Source organism: Sinohyriopsis cumingii, chromosome 2 (genome assembly GCF_028554795.1).
Source record: "Sinohyriopsis cumingii isolate HCF-2022 chromosome 2, ASM2855479v2, whole genome shotgun sequence".
Taxonomy (NCBI): Eukaryota; Metazoa; Mollusca; class Bivalvia; order Unionida; family Unionidae; genus Sinohyriopsis; species Sinohyriopsis cumingii.
In genome coordinates this window covers 64468956-64484899 of record NC_142962.1, presented here as the reverse complement: position 1 = coordinate 64484899, position 15944 = coordinate 64468956, and the positions used below count along the sequence as shown (strand labels likewise).

General features: G+C 35.6%; 1 protein-coding gene across 1 annotated transcript in view; it reads right to left on the bottom strand.

The window, feature by feature from the left end:
- LOC149805055 (uncharacterized) overlaps positions 1 to 15944 on the bottom strand; it is a 142060-nt gene that overhangs the window by 60548 nt on the left and 65568 nt on the right. Inside the window, exons 29-30 of the mRNA XM_089946902.1 lie at positions 11545 to 11698; positions 10525 to 10703 (exon numbers count right to left, since the gene is read on the bottom strand). Of these exons, the coding sequence (XP_089803028.1) occupies positions 10525 to 10703; positions 11545 to 11698 (333 nt within the window). The remainder of the gene's footprint in view (positions 1 to 10524; positions 10704 to 11544; positions 11699 to 15944) is intronic.

Genomic DNA, 15944 nt, shown 5'->3' with positions numbered 1-15944 from the left:
TCTCGTGCAATTGAAAAGATTAGGCTGGCATTTGCGGCCGAGTATGAAATAAAAAAGATAATACATACCCGGGTAAGGAAGTTAAAAAATTGTATGTCCGCTGACGAAGTCAAGGACAGCATCAACGATGAAATCAAGGACGACGAGGAAGTAAATACCTCACCTTGATTTTATCAAGGATGAAATCAAGCATCCTTGACGCTGTCAAGGGGAAGTAAATACCTCACGCTGATTTACTTAGAAGTCAAGTACTTGGAAGTGAAATTGAAAGTAAAAAAAACAGTATATTTTTTTAACTTGCATCAGTCCGAGTTAGATAGTATTTCCCTTTAATCGGTTGGGTTCAATGCAGGAGTGTGCATAATTGAGAATTTGATCTCTGTCACATACTATTGCGATAATATACTCATGTCTGAGACTATCTAACTGTTGCTGTGTTAGTAAGAAATCTTCGTCTCCGTATTCATCAATAAGCAATTTAACGTTAATTTCTTCTTGTGCAAATGCAGCCTTGACTGCTTGCGCGAGCGCTTGTTTGTCATACATAAAAACATCTACGTGGTGGTACATATAAATCTAATCTAAGATCTAAATACGTGTATATATTCGAGGATTTGATGTATACCGCAATGCACGATCACAATATGATCTTTGTTTAATACTTTTAGTTGCATGTCAGTCAGTATAAAATCGTCATTACTGTATATATCAATGATTATTTTTTCCGGGGTAACATTTCCGGTTTTGACAGCTTCATCAAGAAGTTCTTTATTATGTATGAAACATTTCACATGGTGATACATTATATAATACTTGCCTGATTAATTGTCAGTAAAAAAATATTTGTTTGCTTTTTACTAAATTCGCATGATTTTTACTAGTAAAGTACCCTTCCAGATTGACAAATTGGACGATTTCTGTGATTTTTACTAGTAAAGTACCCTTCCAGGTTAGCAAATTGGACGATTTCTGTGATTTTTACTAGTAAAGTACCCCATAAATGCCGTGAATTTGTCAGTGTTGCACAAATATATATAAAGTAAAATATTTTTACTGTTGCTTGCACAAAAAATGAATTTCAGATGATTTCTGTGATTTTTATTAGTAAATACCCCATAAATTTCAGTGAATCGGACGATTTCTGTGATTTTTACTAGTAAAATACCCTTCCAGGTTAGAAAATCGGACAATTTCTGTGATTTTTACTAGTAAATACCCCATAAATGCCGTGAATTTGTCAGTGTTGCACAAATATATATTTTTACTGCAATTGAGACGATCTCGTGAAATGCATGAGTCATGTTATATTTTTTTTATTGTTTAAAATAATTTATTGAAATATTTTTTATGTTGACGGTGACATTACTGCTATCATCATCATCAGTGACATCAGTCACATCATCGTCAGTGACATCAGTTACATCATCATCAATGACATCAGTGACATCATCATCAGTGACATCAGTGATATCATCATCGTTGTCAGTTACATCATCATCAGTGACATCAGTGCTATCATCATCACATTTTTTCTTCAGGGACATTATTATAATATAATATTATTAATTGAAAAGGCTTGGCCCAGGATTTCACCCTGATTGAAAGTCCTTAGGACTTGGAAATCCTCAGGATTTCACCAGGAGACTAATATGTAGTGTTTCATTTCGCAAATCAATGGGATTCCCAGACTGGTCTGTCAGCGTGAAATTTATTCTGGTCAGCCATGGATTATGACATCGTAGATAGACCGGATTGATTGGCTCTTGCACAATCAGAAATCCAGGTGGTTCTTTCGGAGTAAATGAATAAAGAATAAATCCTTGCTGGGCTTGATTTGATAATGTCGTGTTTGTGCTGTAACTGCCATCGATGACATCACACACAAGATTGACCGCGACCACTGAAGTTATATTTACGATGCCCGGGGATACATGACGGCCTTGCCTTTCGGTGTTATTGTTGTGCCTGAGGACAGTTGGTTCCGGTAGTGTTTTTCTGTGTTGTGCGAGTATGTCATTGAAGGACTCATTGATGAGGTCGGTGAAGGATTTCTTCAGCTCGGGCACGTTATACCCAGGAAATTTAAAATTCGGCAGCGTGGCTTCTGTTAGTGAATAACGGGTTAGAAAATCTTGTTTAGGGCATGTTTTATCGTTAATTATAATCTGAATTGATCGCTGGTTAATATATTCCATGTCGGCGGCAAGCTGATTTAATATTTCAATCTGCATAATGATTTCGCTGCGTGAACCAGTTATATCAAAAAGATGTTCTTGGAAGAGCTGCTGTAGTCGCGTTAGTTGTGTTTTATGTTCTTGATTAATGACTGTAAAGAACTTTGGGATATCCCCTTGATGAAAATATAAAGATACAGCTGAACCTCCCTCTGATGCTATGATCTCTTGTTTTAAGGGAAACTCAAAAACAAAAGACCCACCAACTAATTCAAATTTACTACACAACGTTTCGTTTTTTATTCTAAGTAAGAGATCTTTGTATGATGGTTCAACTTCGTGGTATGACTTGCGGTCGGTGACATAATCAGACTTCACCGGGGTTGGCGGCATTGGCGGCGTCAGTGGAGCAACTTCAGGCCATCCTAACACTGTTCTGATTGAGCTGTTGTATATATCCACGGTGTAGTCTGGGGTGTTTATTTCGATCGCGGATGACAGTGTTGGCTCATGAACAGTTATTGCTATTTTGGATTCCTTTGTTGTGATATTTTTTATTCGACGTTGTAATTCCTCGTTGATTTCTTCGATTTGATAAGACCCGGTTGGTAACCCAATGATGTTCCAGTCTGGCGTGCCATCAGGTTTATTTTTATATGCAAACACAAACGAATTATTTGCTGGCAATCTGCCAAACGATCTTGATCTGATATTAGGCCAACTGTGATATACTCGTAATTGTGCTAACGCGATTTCGCTTACTGGAATCGCAGTTGGAAAATTAATACTGAATTGTGGCTTAGTTGATGTTACTGTTAACAAAGATGTTCGCGCCGGGCTTGTATTTGCGACTATCTGCTGAAGCAATTCTGTTGACATTATCTATCTGCTGTCGTTTCAAATTGAGGTTCTTTTTGTAATCGTTGTACACCTTTGCCATTTGGGCGAATTCGGAATCTGATATTGTTGTATCGTCAAGACTGGATGATATCAGCGCAGACAATTTCAAGTAGGTGCTTGTGGCCGCGCTGTTTAACTTTTCATACTCGTGCAATTTTGTTAGCGCACACGAGGATATTTTTTTCGCGATAATATTAGCAACTCCTGCAATTGTCGCTGATGCTGAAACTGTAATTGTGACCACAGTGGCAATGGCCACTGCAGTTGTCACTGGTGTCAGCACTGATAATAGCACCCCAGTGGATGCAACTACCGCGGATACTGAATACACTATTGTGTCTAACACGGTTACATGCTGCTTGTATTTTTTTACCTTTGCTGTGCATTCGTTGATGGTATCTTTTAGCGTCAATTGCCATTCGCGTACCTGATCATATCTGTATTGTTGCGCTGTTGACTCCGTTGCCATTTTATTATTTTACGCAGTAACCAATTGAGGCGTTTCAGATACAAATTCCAAACACCACCAGTAAGATGTTGCGGTTAATTTCTTGTCGGCGTATTCCAGTATAAATGTTTCTTCGGTTCCGCTATTTAATATGATAGTCACAACCCCGGAAAACTTGTCGGTGGAATGTCTCCAGGGATATGTTGTGAAGATTTCAAATTTAGCGGCACTGAACACAGACAGTCTGTACACGCCAGTGGCCGTTGCGGTATATTTGATAGTATTATTTTGTTTGGACCATGTTGCAAATCCCGATGATACTGTATATACTGTATTGGTGATATGCCCGGGAGTAACTCCAGTGGGGACTTTAATCGAACTGGTTTTGTTAACGATCTCAGGAATCCCCGATACGATATCCTGCCATGTTTGTTTGATCGTGTCAATGTTGGTCTTGATATCAGAAAGCTTCATATCAATGGTGTGCGGAGTACCAAAGAATTCCTCTGCGGTTTCATTAGTTTTTTGAAAGTTTCTTCGAAGTCTTGTAAACGCGCCCACGTGAACATCATACTTGGCTCGCAACGTTGTTAGTTTACCGTCAACGGCACTAGCGCTTGCGTCAACATATTGTTTGTTTGCGGCATCTTTCGGTGATGTTGGACCTGCTAAAACAGATATTTTATTGTTGCCGAGATTGAGTTCACCTGTCATTGTATCACCGGTTCTTTTACTGCAACTTTCTGCATATCATCTCGAAGCGCCGCAATTGATATCAGCGAATCTCTGATTTTTCCGCTATCAGTGAACACAGGGATGTTACCCGGAGTAGCTCCAATAACCCTACGAATTATTTCATGCCATTTGATATTGCTGGTTTTTAGTTTTCCGTGTCGGTCCTGAAAAATAACAACCTCATCTGGGTCTATCCCGGTCAGACTTAAAAGATTATCGATTTCATCTTTGGTCGCATATTTTGATAAATCCACATCGGTGCGCTTTTTTGTCTTTGTTTCGAGAAGAGATCTTCCGTAGATATCAACCATTATTTGATAGGAAACCGTTTAAATTGACCCATGGTATACTCGTGCACAACTTTGTGAGGTGGTTTGGTTGACGCTGATATCGCATCAAGAACATTCAATACTTGTTGGCCACATATCGGAGGATCGGTCAGTGTTTGTGTTGGCAGTGTTGAGTACCACACTTTCCCTGACTTTGTCCCTGACATTGTCTTGGGGACGTCTTTTGTATATAGAAGAAATTCAACTGGCGGTGCTAACCCATACGAATCAAAATAGATGATTCCACGCGGATCGATCGCGTAAGCAACCCAGTGAGTTCCTGGACCATCACTGTTATCAAGATTAATAATTCCGGTTTCTGGATTATTCGGTTGTCATGGTAGTTGATCTCGCATAAAGACGCCTCTGAAATTTTTTATATTTAATTGTTTAATAGCATCAAGCAAATCAAAATTGGACATTGGTGTGGTTTTTAAAACCATTTTGGGTACCATGAGGGTGGAGTTCCTGGAAGTCTTAACCCGCCTCCCTTTTTTTTGTATCCTGATCCCTTGGATCCCCCTGTGGCTTTCTTTAGTGCCATTGCAGCAGCGGTTCCAACAGCTCCTAACGTGGCAGCTTTGGCAACAGCTGGGGCAGCAGCAGCTATCAGTGCTGGTATCGCGGCGAGAAGATGAAATATACCACCGGTTTTAATCATGTCCTTGACAGCTTTTGGAGCAAAACTAAGTTGAACCCCATTTTTTGCTTGTTTTTCTTTATTGAAATGATTAAGTTGTGTTTTAGTCAGCGATAGCTTGTTTGGGCCGCCAGTAATCTGATCACTTTTTAGTGTTATTGTTACCCCACATGTGCTCGCGTTTTTCGATTGTAATTTCTTAACCTGACCAGGAGTCAGAGTGACATTAACGTGACTGTATGACATTTTTTATAATAAACGCGATTGATCTAATTGTTACATATTTTCTACTGGTGCATCAACGAATCTCATTCGGCCGCCAACACCCTCAAGTAACATTGATTTATCGGAAAGTATGACCGCGATTGCTCTGTAATTAGCTATAGCTCCTACGTCTCTATTCATGGTAGCCCAAAAGTGTATATCAATGACAGACTGTCTAGTTAAATCAAGATGCTCTAACGAGAAGTAATAGATTGGATAATGAGATATAAAATCCAATTGTGATATTTGCAAACCAGTATCGATATTTAGATCATGCGCTAGATATTTTGTCAATCATTGATATGCACGTGCAACATGATTATTACCAAAATCCAACAGTATGTTTTCGGACGGTTCTTGATGTCCATTTATTCTCAGAGAAACGTCAGTGATACCAAGTTGATCAAATATCATATGCGAACGTGTTTCACTACCCACCCGTGCAACATCCTGAAGAGCAATGAAAATATGTCGCGGCGCGGAAACTCCCTGCTGTGATGCTATATGCCATGTGAATAAACCGTTATTGGTATTTTGAATACTATCTGTGGTTGTTGTGAGCCACGATAACAACACTTTACCACCTTGATCCATAAAAGAAAGCAGTCGCTGTTCTTCAGTAATTGCAGGAGTCATTACCGGCATCCACAGTGATAGTTTTGTTATGTTTACCTTACCAGGGTCACCTAGAGGTCGCCATATAGCATCATTGTCATTGGCTTTTCTAACAAGCACGACTGTTATGTTTTGCTCAAAAAAATACCTTTCTGACATCTCTGCAAAATCCAAAGATGTGCGACAGCGGAATGGCACATGAAAAATTTCTACGATTACCTTTCAACATTTGTCTACGTGTAGCGAAACCTAAATTAAATTCTTCATTAGCACCATGAACCACCGGCGTCACATCAGCGTCGGCGTTATTGGCATTATTTCTTGATCGTCTAATATTGTACTGATCACTGTTAGGAAAATTAGAAGTGTCCTTGGCAAACATCATTGATGGACCAGATGATCTTGTATAATCATCAGAATATCTTGCTGGACCAATTATTGTTGTAGCAACATCGACATCCTTCTGAATCAATTCAATATTTTTTCCATCAATCATGTAGATAGCACTATCAAACAAGGCCATAATTCCGTTATTGACAAAGCCAATTTTAACCACATCCCCGTATACTGTATCATCTGTTTTTATAATTTCTCCTTCTACTTCAATATACGCCTCAGCGGGCAGGAAATATCTACTTGTATCTTGAACCTGAAGTTCAATTCATCCTCGTTTATTTGGTTCTCATGCGTCATAAGAGTAATACTGATAATCACGCACTGATTCATTTTTAAGGACCGGTTCATCCATGTTGAATGCTGGGTCGGATTCCCGTTTAAACATTTTATTATAGAAGCTATCGTCTAAAACGAAGACCACTTCCCGCCACCAAACTTGTGTTTATTTGTTCAGGATTTATCCCTTGATTTATCAAGGCTGCTAGTTTTTGATTTGCGGCTTCATTTATTACTTTACTTACATTTGCAGGCATGTCTGCGGTGGCTGGTAATTTTACCGGCGGACCCCCTTGGGGTCTGCGTATTAATTGCGCTAGTCTATCCTTGATTGCCAAAAATGCTTTACTGGCAGCGCTACCAACAGCGCCAGTAGCTTTATCTTTGATAACGTCAATAGCTTTCAGTGATAATTGTTTTGCGATCGGTATTGCTTTAGGTGCCATCCTCGCAAATAAACCCTGAACCCTGAACAACATCACCGAGTCCGTTTCCATAAGTCATCCTGTATACTGGTAGTCGTGAATTTACAACCCTGACCATGACTGGCCTACGATGAGAATTGTGTACAATCATGTTATGTAATTGTTATTTCTCTAATCGCTGTCCGCAAGTTCATCAATAAGTTCTCGATAGATACTAGTATCCATGATGCCGCCGCGAAATAATCGCTGACAGATATCAGCCGCTTCATTAATTATTTCTGGCGAGTTATTTCCGGCACGTCTTCCTCCGATGAGAACTTCTAACCGTGATACGTCATTGATAATATTATCAGGATAAATATTTAAACCCTCTCCAGTTTTTGGTCGTACAATTCTCGGGGTTAAAACATTTTGCGGTAAACTTTCAGGAGATGTTGTTAAACCAATTATCTGCGACCTAGTTGACTCAGATTTTTGACGACGTGGACTTTGTTCAGATGCAACCTCATATTCACCTAACGGGACTAGGTCAGTGTCTATTCTCCTCCGCCGTGGTTGTTGCAAAGGTGTAGAAGGTTCCTGCTGGGAGGGTTGTTCTAGTTGTTTCAGCTTTTCTTTATAAAGTCTCTTTACTTCTTTATCAAGACTTCTGTATTCTAAATCATCATCTCTGGCTTGTTTTTTGTTTTTATATATACAATATATCCATTTAATAAGATTATCATCAGTTACTCCTTCAAAATCGGGTTTTAAGATACTAGATTTATTAAATATACTAATTAATATTTTTTCAGGCAATTTTTCTATTTTAGTATTTCTAATATCTTCAGCAAAACCCTCCCTAAATTTTGCAATCATTTTAACATTTTCCTTTATTGGTTTAGATGCGAATTCAGCACGAATTTGTCCAATACCTTCAAGTATTTCTTCGCCAATGGGTGGAGGTTGAGCTGCAACTATATCAGTTGGAAGATCTTGTAAAATCTTTTTTGTTTGTTTGGTTCTTCTAGCAATTTTTTCGGTCTGCTCAGCGGTTTGTTTTAGCACTGGAAGAATACCCTTTTCATCTCCCAGTAAAGCTCTTTCAGTGATCGCCGCAGCTTTTTCAGTAGCTGTTGTAACGGGTTTAAATAATTCTTCTGCACCTGTCGCAAATTCAACTTGTGCTTGTTGCCGCGCTTGTAATTTTTGTCTTACACTATCTAAAGTTTTCAATTAAAGTTTATTTTAATATGGGCATAAGTCCAAAACCAATACAGGGAGAGCTATCATACCTGTAATGTAGCATCAGAAGCCACATTCTTTCAAAGTCATGCACCTTAGCCACATTTGCAACCTCAGGTAAGATCAGGTTCATGGTTATTTGAATGCAATTACTTACTAGTATCAGGCAGGGGAGTATACAAAACACATCCAAATTCCTTGGATTTTCTTTTTTTATACATATCTAGAGGTTGACTCAGAAGTATTATAAGACCATGTTACCTGTAGGAAATGCATAACGACATTCTATACTGGTAAAATCAGTAAAGAGTCATGTATGCAATGATGAAATTTGATTATGATTTTGATGCTAAGACAAGATAATATAGAAACTTAACTGTATGTATCCTAACTTGGAAGAAATTATACAGCAATACTAAATGAGTTTTCAATATCACGCACAAGATATGACTTATTAATACAGTTTTAGCAACGAGAGGGGGCACCATCATGACCTGTGCTGGTATGTACCAACAATGCTTAAGACGGAAAGTGGTAAAATAGAAAGTTAGGAAACATTGTCATCGATGTCGAACTGAAGAACTGACAAGTTTGAAATTTATAGAATGAGTATATATCCCTTTGAAGATGAAAGTCCTCTGACTTGTTTTAAGGTAGAAAACTTCCAAACTGCTTGTATGGATTTAGTGAGGCCTCTATGTCTGTAAAACTTCCAAACTGCTTGTATGGATTTAGTGAGGCCTCAATGTCTGTAAAACTTCCAAACTGCTTGTATGGATTTAGTGAGGCCTCTATGTCTGTAAAACTTCCAAACTGCTTGTATAGATTTAGTGAGGCCTCTATGTCTGTAAAACTTCCAAACTGCTTGTATAGATTTAGTGAGGCCTCTATGTCTGTAAAACTTCCAAACTGCTTGTATGGATTTAGTGAGGCCTCAATGTCTGAGTGTAGAGAGTATGCTACTTGGCACAAGCTGAAGTAGTAACTGATAATTTCAATGGGATCTGGCACCAATCCTGGTATCAAGGGGAGATCCCTCTATCTAACTGCCAACTATGTGGGCAGTTAACTTTAAGTCTTTTAGCTAAAATGTTTTAACCTGGGAGGGGCTTGACTTGTGAGGTAGTAGTAGTTCTCTTAAAGTATTATGATTGTTTAACATATTTTGAAATAGAAATTTCTTTCTTCAATTTGTTTTATTAAAAATATTCAGAAAACTTCTTTATCAAGCGACCGCTCCAGAGGCCTAGTGGTTAAGCATCCGCCCCAGATGCAGGAGGTTGTGGGTTCAAACCCTGGCCAAGTCCTACCAAAGACTTATAAAAATGGTACTAACAGCTGCCTCGCTAGGTGCTCAGCATTAAAAGGTTAGTGTTAGGACTGGTCAGCCTGGTGTCAGGATAATGTGACTGGGTGGGACATCATGCTACATGTCTGTGGTATGATGCCTCAGTGCTAGACATCACTTTAAACTGCCACACTGCAGGCATTATAGCAATATCTCTGAAAAATTGTTAAAAGCTATGTTAAAAATCTAAATCACACACACACACACACACACACACACACTCTTTTTCAAGCAAAAATTAACACATTTTTGTTGTACAGTGTAAAAAGTCCTGAGTTGGAATTTGGGTAAGTTTTGTAAACACTATACTAAGCCAGCATTAATGTTAGCTGACTATACATGTATTTCTTCTGTTGAAAGAAAGTAGGGATTTGATCATGATGTAGCTGAAAAACAAAGAGTCCTGACCTTATGTTCTGATTGCTTAAATTTTCCATTCAAATTCACAGAAAATCTGTATCATGTACAAGTTACTCTCCATCTGCTCACCTAATTAAGATTGCATGTATTACTAATGCTATCCAACTATACTGATTCAGTATGAAAATACATAGCCATTTATTCTAACCCATCCAGGTTGTTTACACTACTTCATTGATATATACTATATGCACTTACACATGTGGCCTACATTTATTACATGTCCATACTAGGGTAAAAAATCATCCGGTTAGGTCAATGAATAAAATGGAGGGAAAAATACAGCAGTAAAGATAAAAAGTACTAATAAAATTTCTCAACAGTGATTACCTTATTAAGATCGCTTCCCATGTATGTGCTACCCACATTGACCAGATATGTGTCAATGCCAGAGTGGACGTCAGTAAAACCAAGCCAGGCAAGGTTAATGTAAAAGATGGACCATGTCATCCATCCTTCTGGCTCACGCTGAGGCTGAGATGCATGGTCAGTTGATATGGCAAATGTGCCTGGAGAAATTCAAAATAATTTGAGTCGAACTTCTTAGTTATATTAAGGTAGAAGTAATTGCTAATAACAGAACCATTTATGGCAGGTTGTATGGCAACAGTAAGATGTAAACAAATAAAAATTTACATTTTAAAATGTTATCAGAAATTAAATAAAGAAAACAATAATTGAATAATTATTTCTGTTAACAGTGAATTATATTAGGCCTAAAATAGGCCTATCTTTTAGACTAATTCATCACTTGGCACAAAAGTTTGATTTTATGCAATTGAACCAGTTTGTAAATTGGTTTACTATGTTTGTCTATTTTAAAATTAAAATGACTGGTCAGGTTAAGTGTGCCTGGAAAATTGCAAAAACTTTCCACCTGTGCTTCATTGCCTCCATTATGTGCAGTATATGTTCATTCACATTCTTCATAAAGTGTTGCAGTAGATTGATTTTGTGCATTATGATCTGAACTTTATTCTTTTCAACAGTTTTTATTGTTACAAGTATATATGCAAAAATGTAAAAGTCTGGATCTACGAAAGAGACATTTTATCCTGGGTATAATTGGACTGAATTATGCATAAAGTCTAATCAAGCTGAGTCATTTTACATTTCCTCATAATGGCACAGCAAGTCTGGCACCTTCTGTGTTTATTATTTATTGTTAGAAACTGTGGTACAATCAAGAAAAGTCTGAGGAGTTCTTGGATCTGCATCATCACTTAGTAATTTACTTGTGGCTCTGAGAACTGAGGATCTGATCATACAATTTCAATCAGATCTGTAGTTGTGCTTCTGTTGTCGTCATAGTGAGGATCAGAAATTTCAAAGTTTTCCTCAAAGACAGACCTGCTTTTGGTGGGGAGCTGTCTATTAGTATCCCTGAGAGAGTGCAGTTAGAACAGAGTCCAGCTCCATTGCAAGAAATTAAAGTTACATCATAGTAACTTCCGTCATGAAGATCTAAACCCGTGAATGTGTAATCACGTGCAATTCCATTGATCTAGAAATATAAAAATATAATTTCGAAAAGTATAAAGTATAATGTACAAAATGAGAAATTGTTGTTATATATATATATATATATATATATATATATATATATATATATATATATATATCACACTAATGAAAACATATAAAACAAATAGTCCTTTACATGGATACTGATGTGACATAAATGCTCACATTTCCCTTGCAATCTGCATTAACACATTTTCCCTAATGACTGAAGCTTATTGGTTGCTTCCCAGTAACTATTATTTATACTGTAGAGAGTTATGCATACAATGCTACATGCATGAAACTATCAAAATATCAATCTTTAGTCAATAATCCCCAACAAGTTAGGAACACATTAGTCCTAAAATCTGGCAATCATGAGTCTGTTGAGCTTATTTTTCATTTAGTGTATTAAACCTTTAAATCCGATACTTACATCCTATTGTATTGTGTTGACTTACATGGCTGTGAATGTATGAATATTAATAATTATTACATCCTATTGTATTATGTTGACTTACATGGCTGTGAATGTATGAATGTTAATAATGACTACATCCTATTGTATTGTGTTGACTTACATGGCTGTGAATGTATGAATATTAATAATTATTACATCCTATTGTATTATGTTGACTTACATGGCTGTGAATGTATGAATGTTAATAATGACTACATGCTATTGTATTGTGTTGACTTACATGGCTGTGAATGTATGAATGTTAATAATGATTACATCCTATTGTATTATGTTGACTTACATGGCTGAATGTATGAATATTAATAATGATTACATCCTATTGTATTATGTTGACTTACATGGCTGTGAATGTATGAATATTAATAATGACTACATCCTATTGTATTGTGTTGATTTACATGGCTATGAATGCAATGAATGTTAATAATGACTACATCCTATTGTATTGTGTTGACTTACATGGCTGTGAATGTATGAATATTAATAATGACTACATCCTATTGTATTGTGTTGACTTACATGGCTATGAATGCAATGAATGTTAATAATGACTACATCCTATTGTATTGTGTTGACTTACATGGCTATGAATGCATGAATATTAATAATGATTACATCCTATTGTATTGTGTTGACTTACATGGCTATGAATGCATGAATATTAATAATGATTACATCCTATTGTATTGTGTTGACTTACATGGCTATGAATGCATGAATATTAATAATGATTACATCCTATTGTATTGTGTTGACTTACATGGCTATGAATGCATGAATATTAATAATGATTACATCCTATTGTATTGTGTTGACTTACATGGCTATGAATGCATGAATATTAATAATGACTACATCCTATTGTATTGTGTTGACTTACATGGCTATGAATGCAATGAATGTCAATAATGACTACATCCTATTGTATTGTGTTGACTTACATGGCTGTGAATGTATGAATGTTAATAATGATTACATCCTATTGTATTATGTTGACTTACATGGCTGAATGTATGAATATTAATAATGATTACATCCTATTGTATTATGTTGACTTACATGGCTGTGAATGTATGAATATTAATAATGACTACATCCTATTGTATTGTGTTGACTTACATGGCTGTGAATGTATGAATGTTAATAATGATTACATCCTATTGTATTGTGTTGACTTACAAGGCTGTGAATGTATGAATATTAATAATGACTACATCCTATTGTATTGTGTTTAATTATATCGCTGTGAATGTATGAATATTAATAATGATTACATCCTATTGTATTGTGTTGACTTACATGGCTGTGAATGTATGAATATTAATAATGACTACATCCTATTGTATTGTGTTGACTTACATGGCTATGAATGCATGAATATTAATAATAACTACATCCTATTGTATTGTGTTGATTTACATGGCTATGAATGCAATGAATGTTAATAATGACTACATCCTATTGTATTGTGTTGACTTACATGGCTATGAATGCATGAATATTAATAATGATTACATCCTATTGTATTGTGTTGACTTACATGGCTATGAATGCATGAATATTAATAATGACTACATCCTATTGTATTGTGTTGACTTACATGGCTATGAATGCAATGAATGTTAATAATGACTACATCCTATTGTATTGTGTTGACTTACATGGCTATGAATGCATGAATATTAATAATGATTACATCCTATTGTATTGTGTTGACTTACATGGCTATGAATGCATGAATATTAATAATGATTACATCCTATTGTATTGTGTTGACTTACATGGCTATGAATGCATGAATATTAATAATGATTACATCCTAATGTATTGTGTTGACTTTTATGGCTGTGAATGCATGAATATTAATAATTATTACATCCTATTGTATTGTGTTGACTTACATGGCTGTGAATGTATGAATATTAATAATGACTACATCCTAATGTATTGTGTTGATTTACATGGCTGTGAATGCATGAATATTAATAATGATTACATCCTATTGTATTGTGTTGACTTACATGGCTATGAATGCATGAATATTAATAATGACTACATCCTGTTGTATTGTGTTGATTTACATGGCTATGAATGCATGAATATTAATAATAACTACATCCTATTGTATTGTGTTGACTTACATGGCTATGAATGCAATGAATGTTAATAATGACTACATCCTATTGTATTGTGTTGACTTACATGGCTATGAATGCATGAATATTAATAATGATTACATCCTATTGTATTGTGTTGATTTACATGGCTATGAATGCATGAATATTAATAATAACTACATCCTATTGTATTGTGTTGACTTACATGGCTATGAATGCAATGAATGTTAATAATGACTACATCCTATTGTATTGTGTTGACTTACATGGCTATGAATGCATGAATATTAATAATGATTACATCCTATTGTATTGTGTTGACTTACATGGCTATGAATGCATGAATATTAATAATGATTACATCCTATTGTATTGTGTTGACTTACATGGCTATGAATGCATGAATATTAATAATGACTACATCCTATTGTATTGTGTTGACTTACATGGCTGTGAATGTATGAATATTAATAATGACTACATCCTAATGTATTGTGTTGATTTACATGGCTATGAATGCATGAATATTAATAATAACTACATCCTATTGTATTGTGTTGACTTACATGGCTATGAATGCAATGAATGTTAATAATGACTACATCCTATTGTATTGTGTTGACTTACATGGCTATGAATGCATGAATATTAATAATGATTACATCCTATTGTATTGTGTTGACTTACATGGCTATGAATGTATGAATATTAATAATGACTACATCCTATTGTATTGTGTTGACTTACATGGCTATGAATGCAATGAATGTTAATAATGACTACATCCTATTGTATTGTGTTGACTTACATGGCTATGAATGCATGAATATTAATAATGATTACATCCTATTGTATTGTGTTGACTTACATGGCTATGAATGCATGAATATTAATAATGATTACATCCTATTGTATTGTGTTGACTTACATGGCTATGAATGCATGAATATTAATAATGATTACATCCTAATGTATTGTGTTGACTTTTATGGCTGTGAATGCATGAATATTAATAATTATTACATCCTATTGTATTGTGTTGACTTACATGGCTGTGAATGTATGAATATTAATAATGACTACATCCTATTGTATTGTGTTGACTTACATGGCTGTGAATGCATGAATATTAATAATGACTACATCCTAATGTATTGTGTTGACTTTTATGGCTGTGAATGCATGAATATTAATAATGACTACATCCTATTGTATTGTGTTGACTTACATGGCCATGAATGCATGAATATTAATAATGACTACATCCTAATGTATTGTGTTGACTTACATGGCTATGAATGCATGAATATTAATAATGATTACATCCTAATGTATTGTGTTGACTTTTATGGCTGTGAATGCATGAATATTAATAATGATTACATCCTATTGTATTGTGTTGACTTACATGGCTGTGAATGCATGAATATTAATAATGATTACATCTGATTGTATTGTGTTGACTTACATGGCTGTGAATGCATGAATATTAATAATGACTACATTCTATTGTATTGTGTTGACTTACATGGCCATGAATGCATGAATATTAATAATGACTACATCCTATTGTATTGTGTTGACTTCCATGTCTGTGAATGTATGAATATTAGTGATGATTACATCCTATTGTATTGTGTTGACTTTTA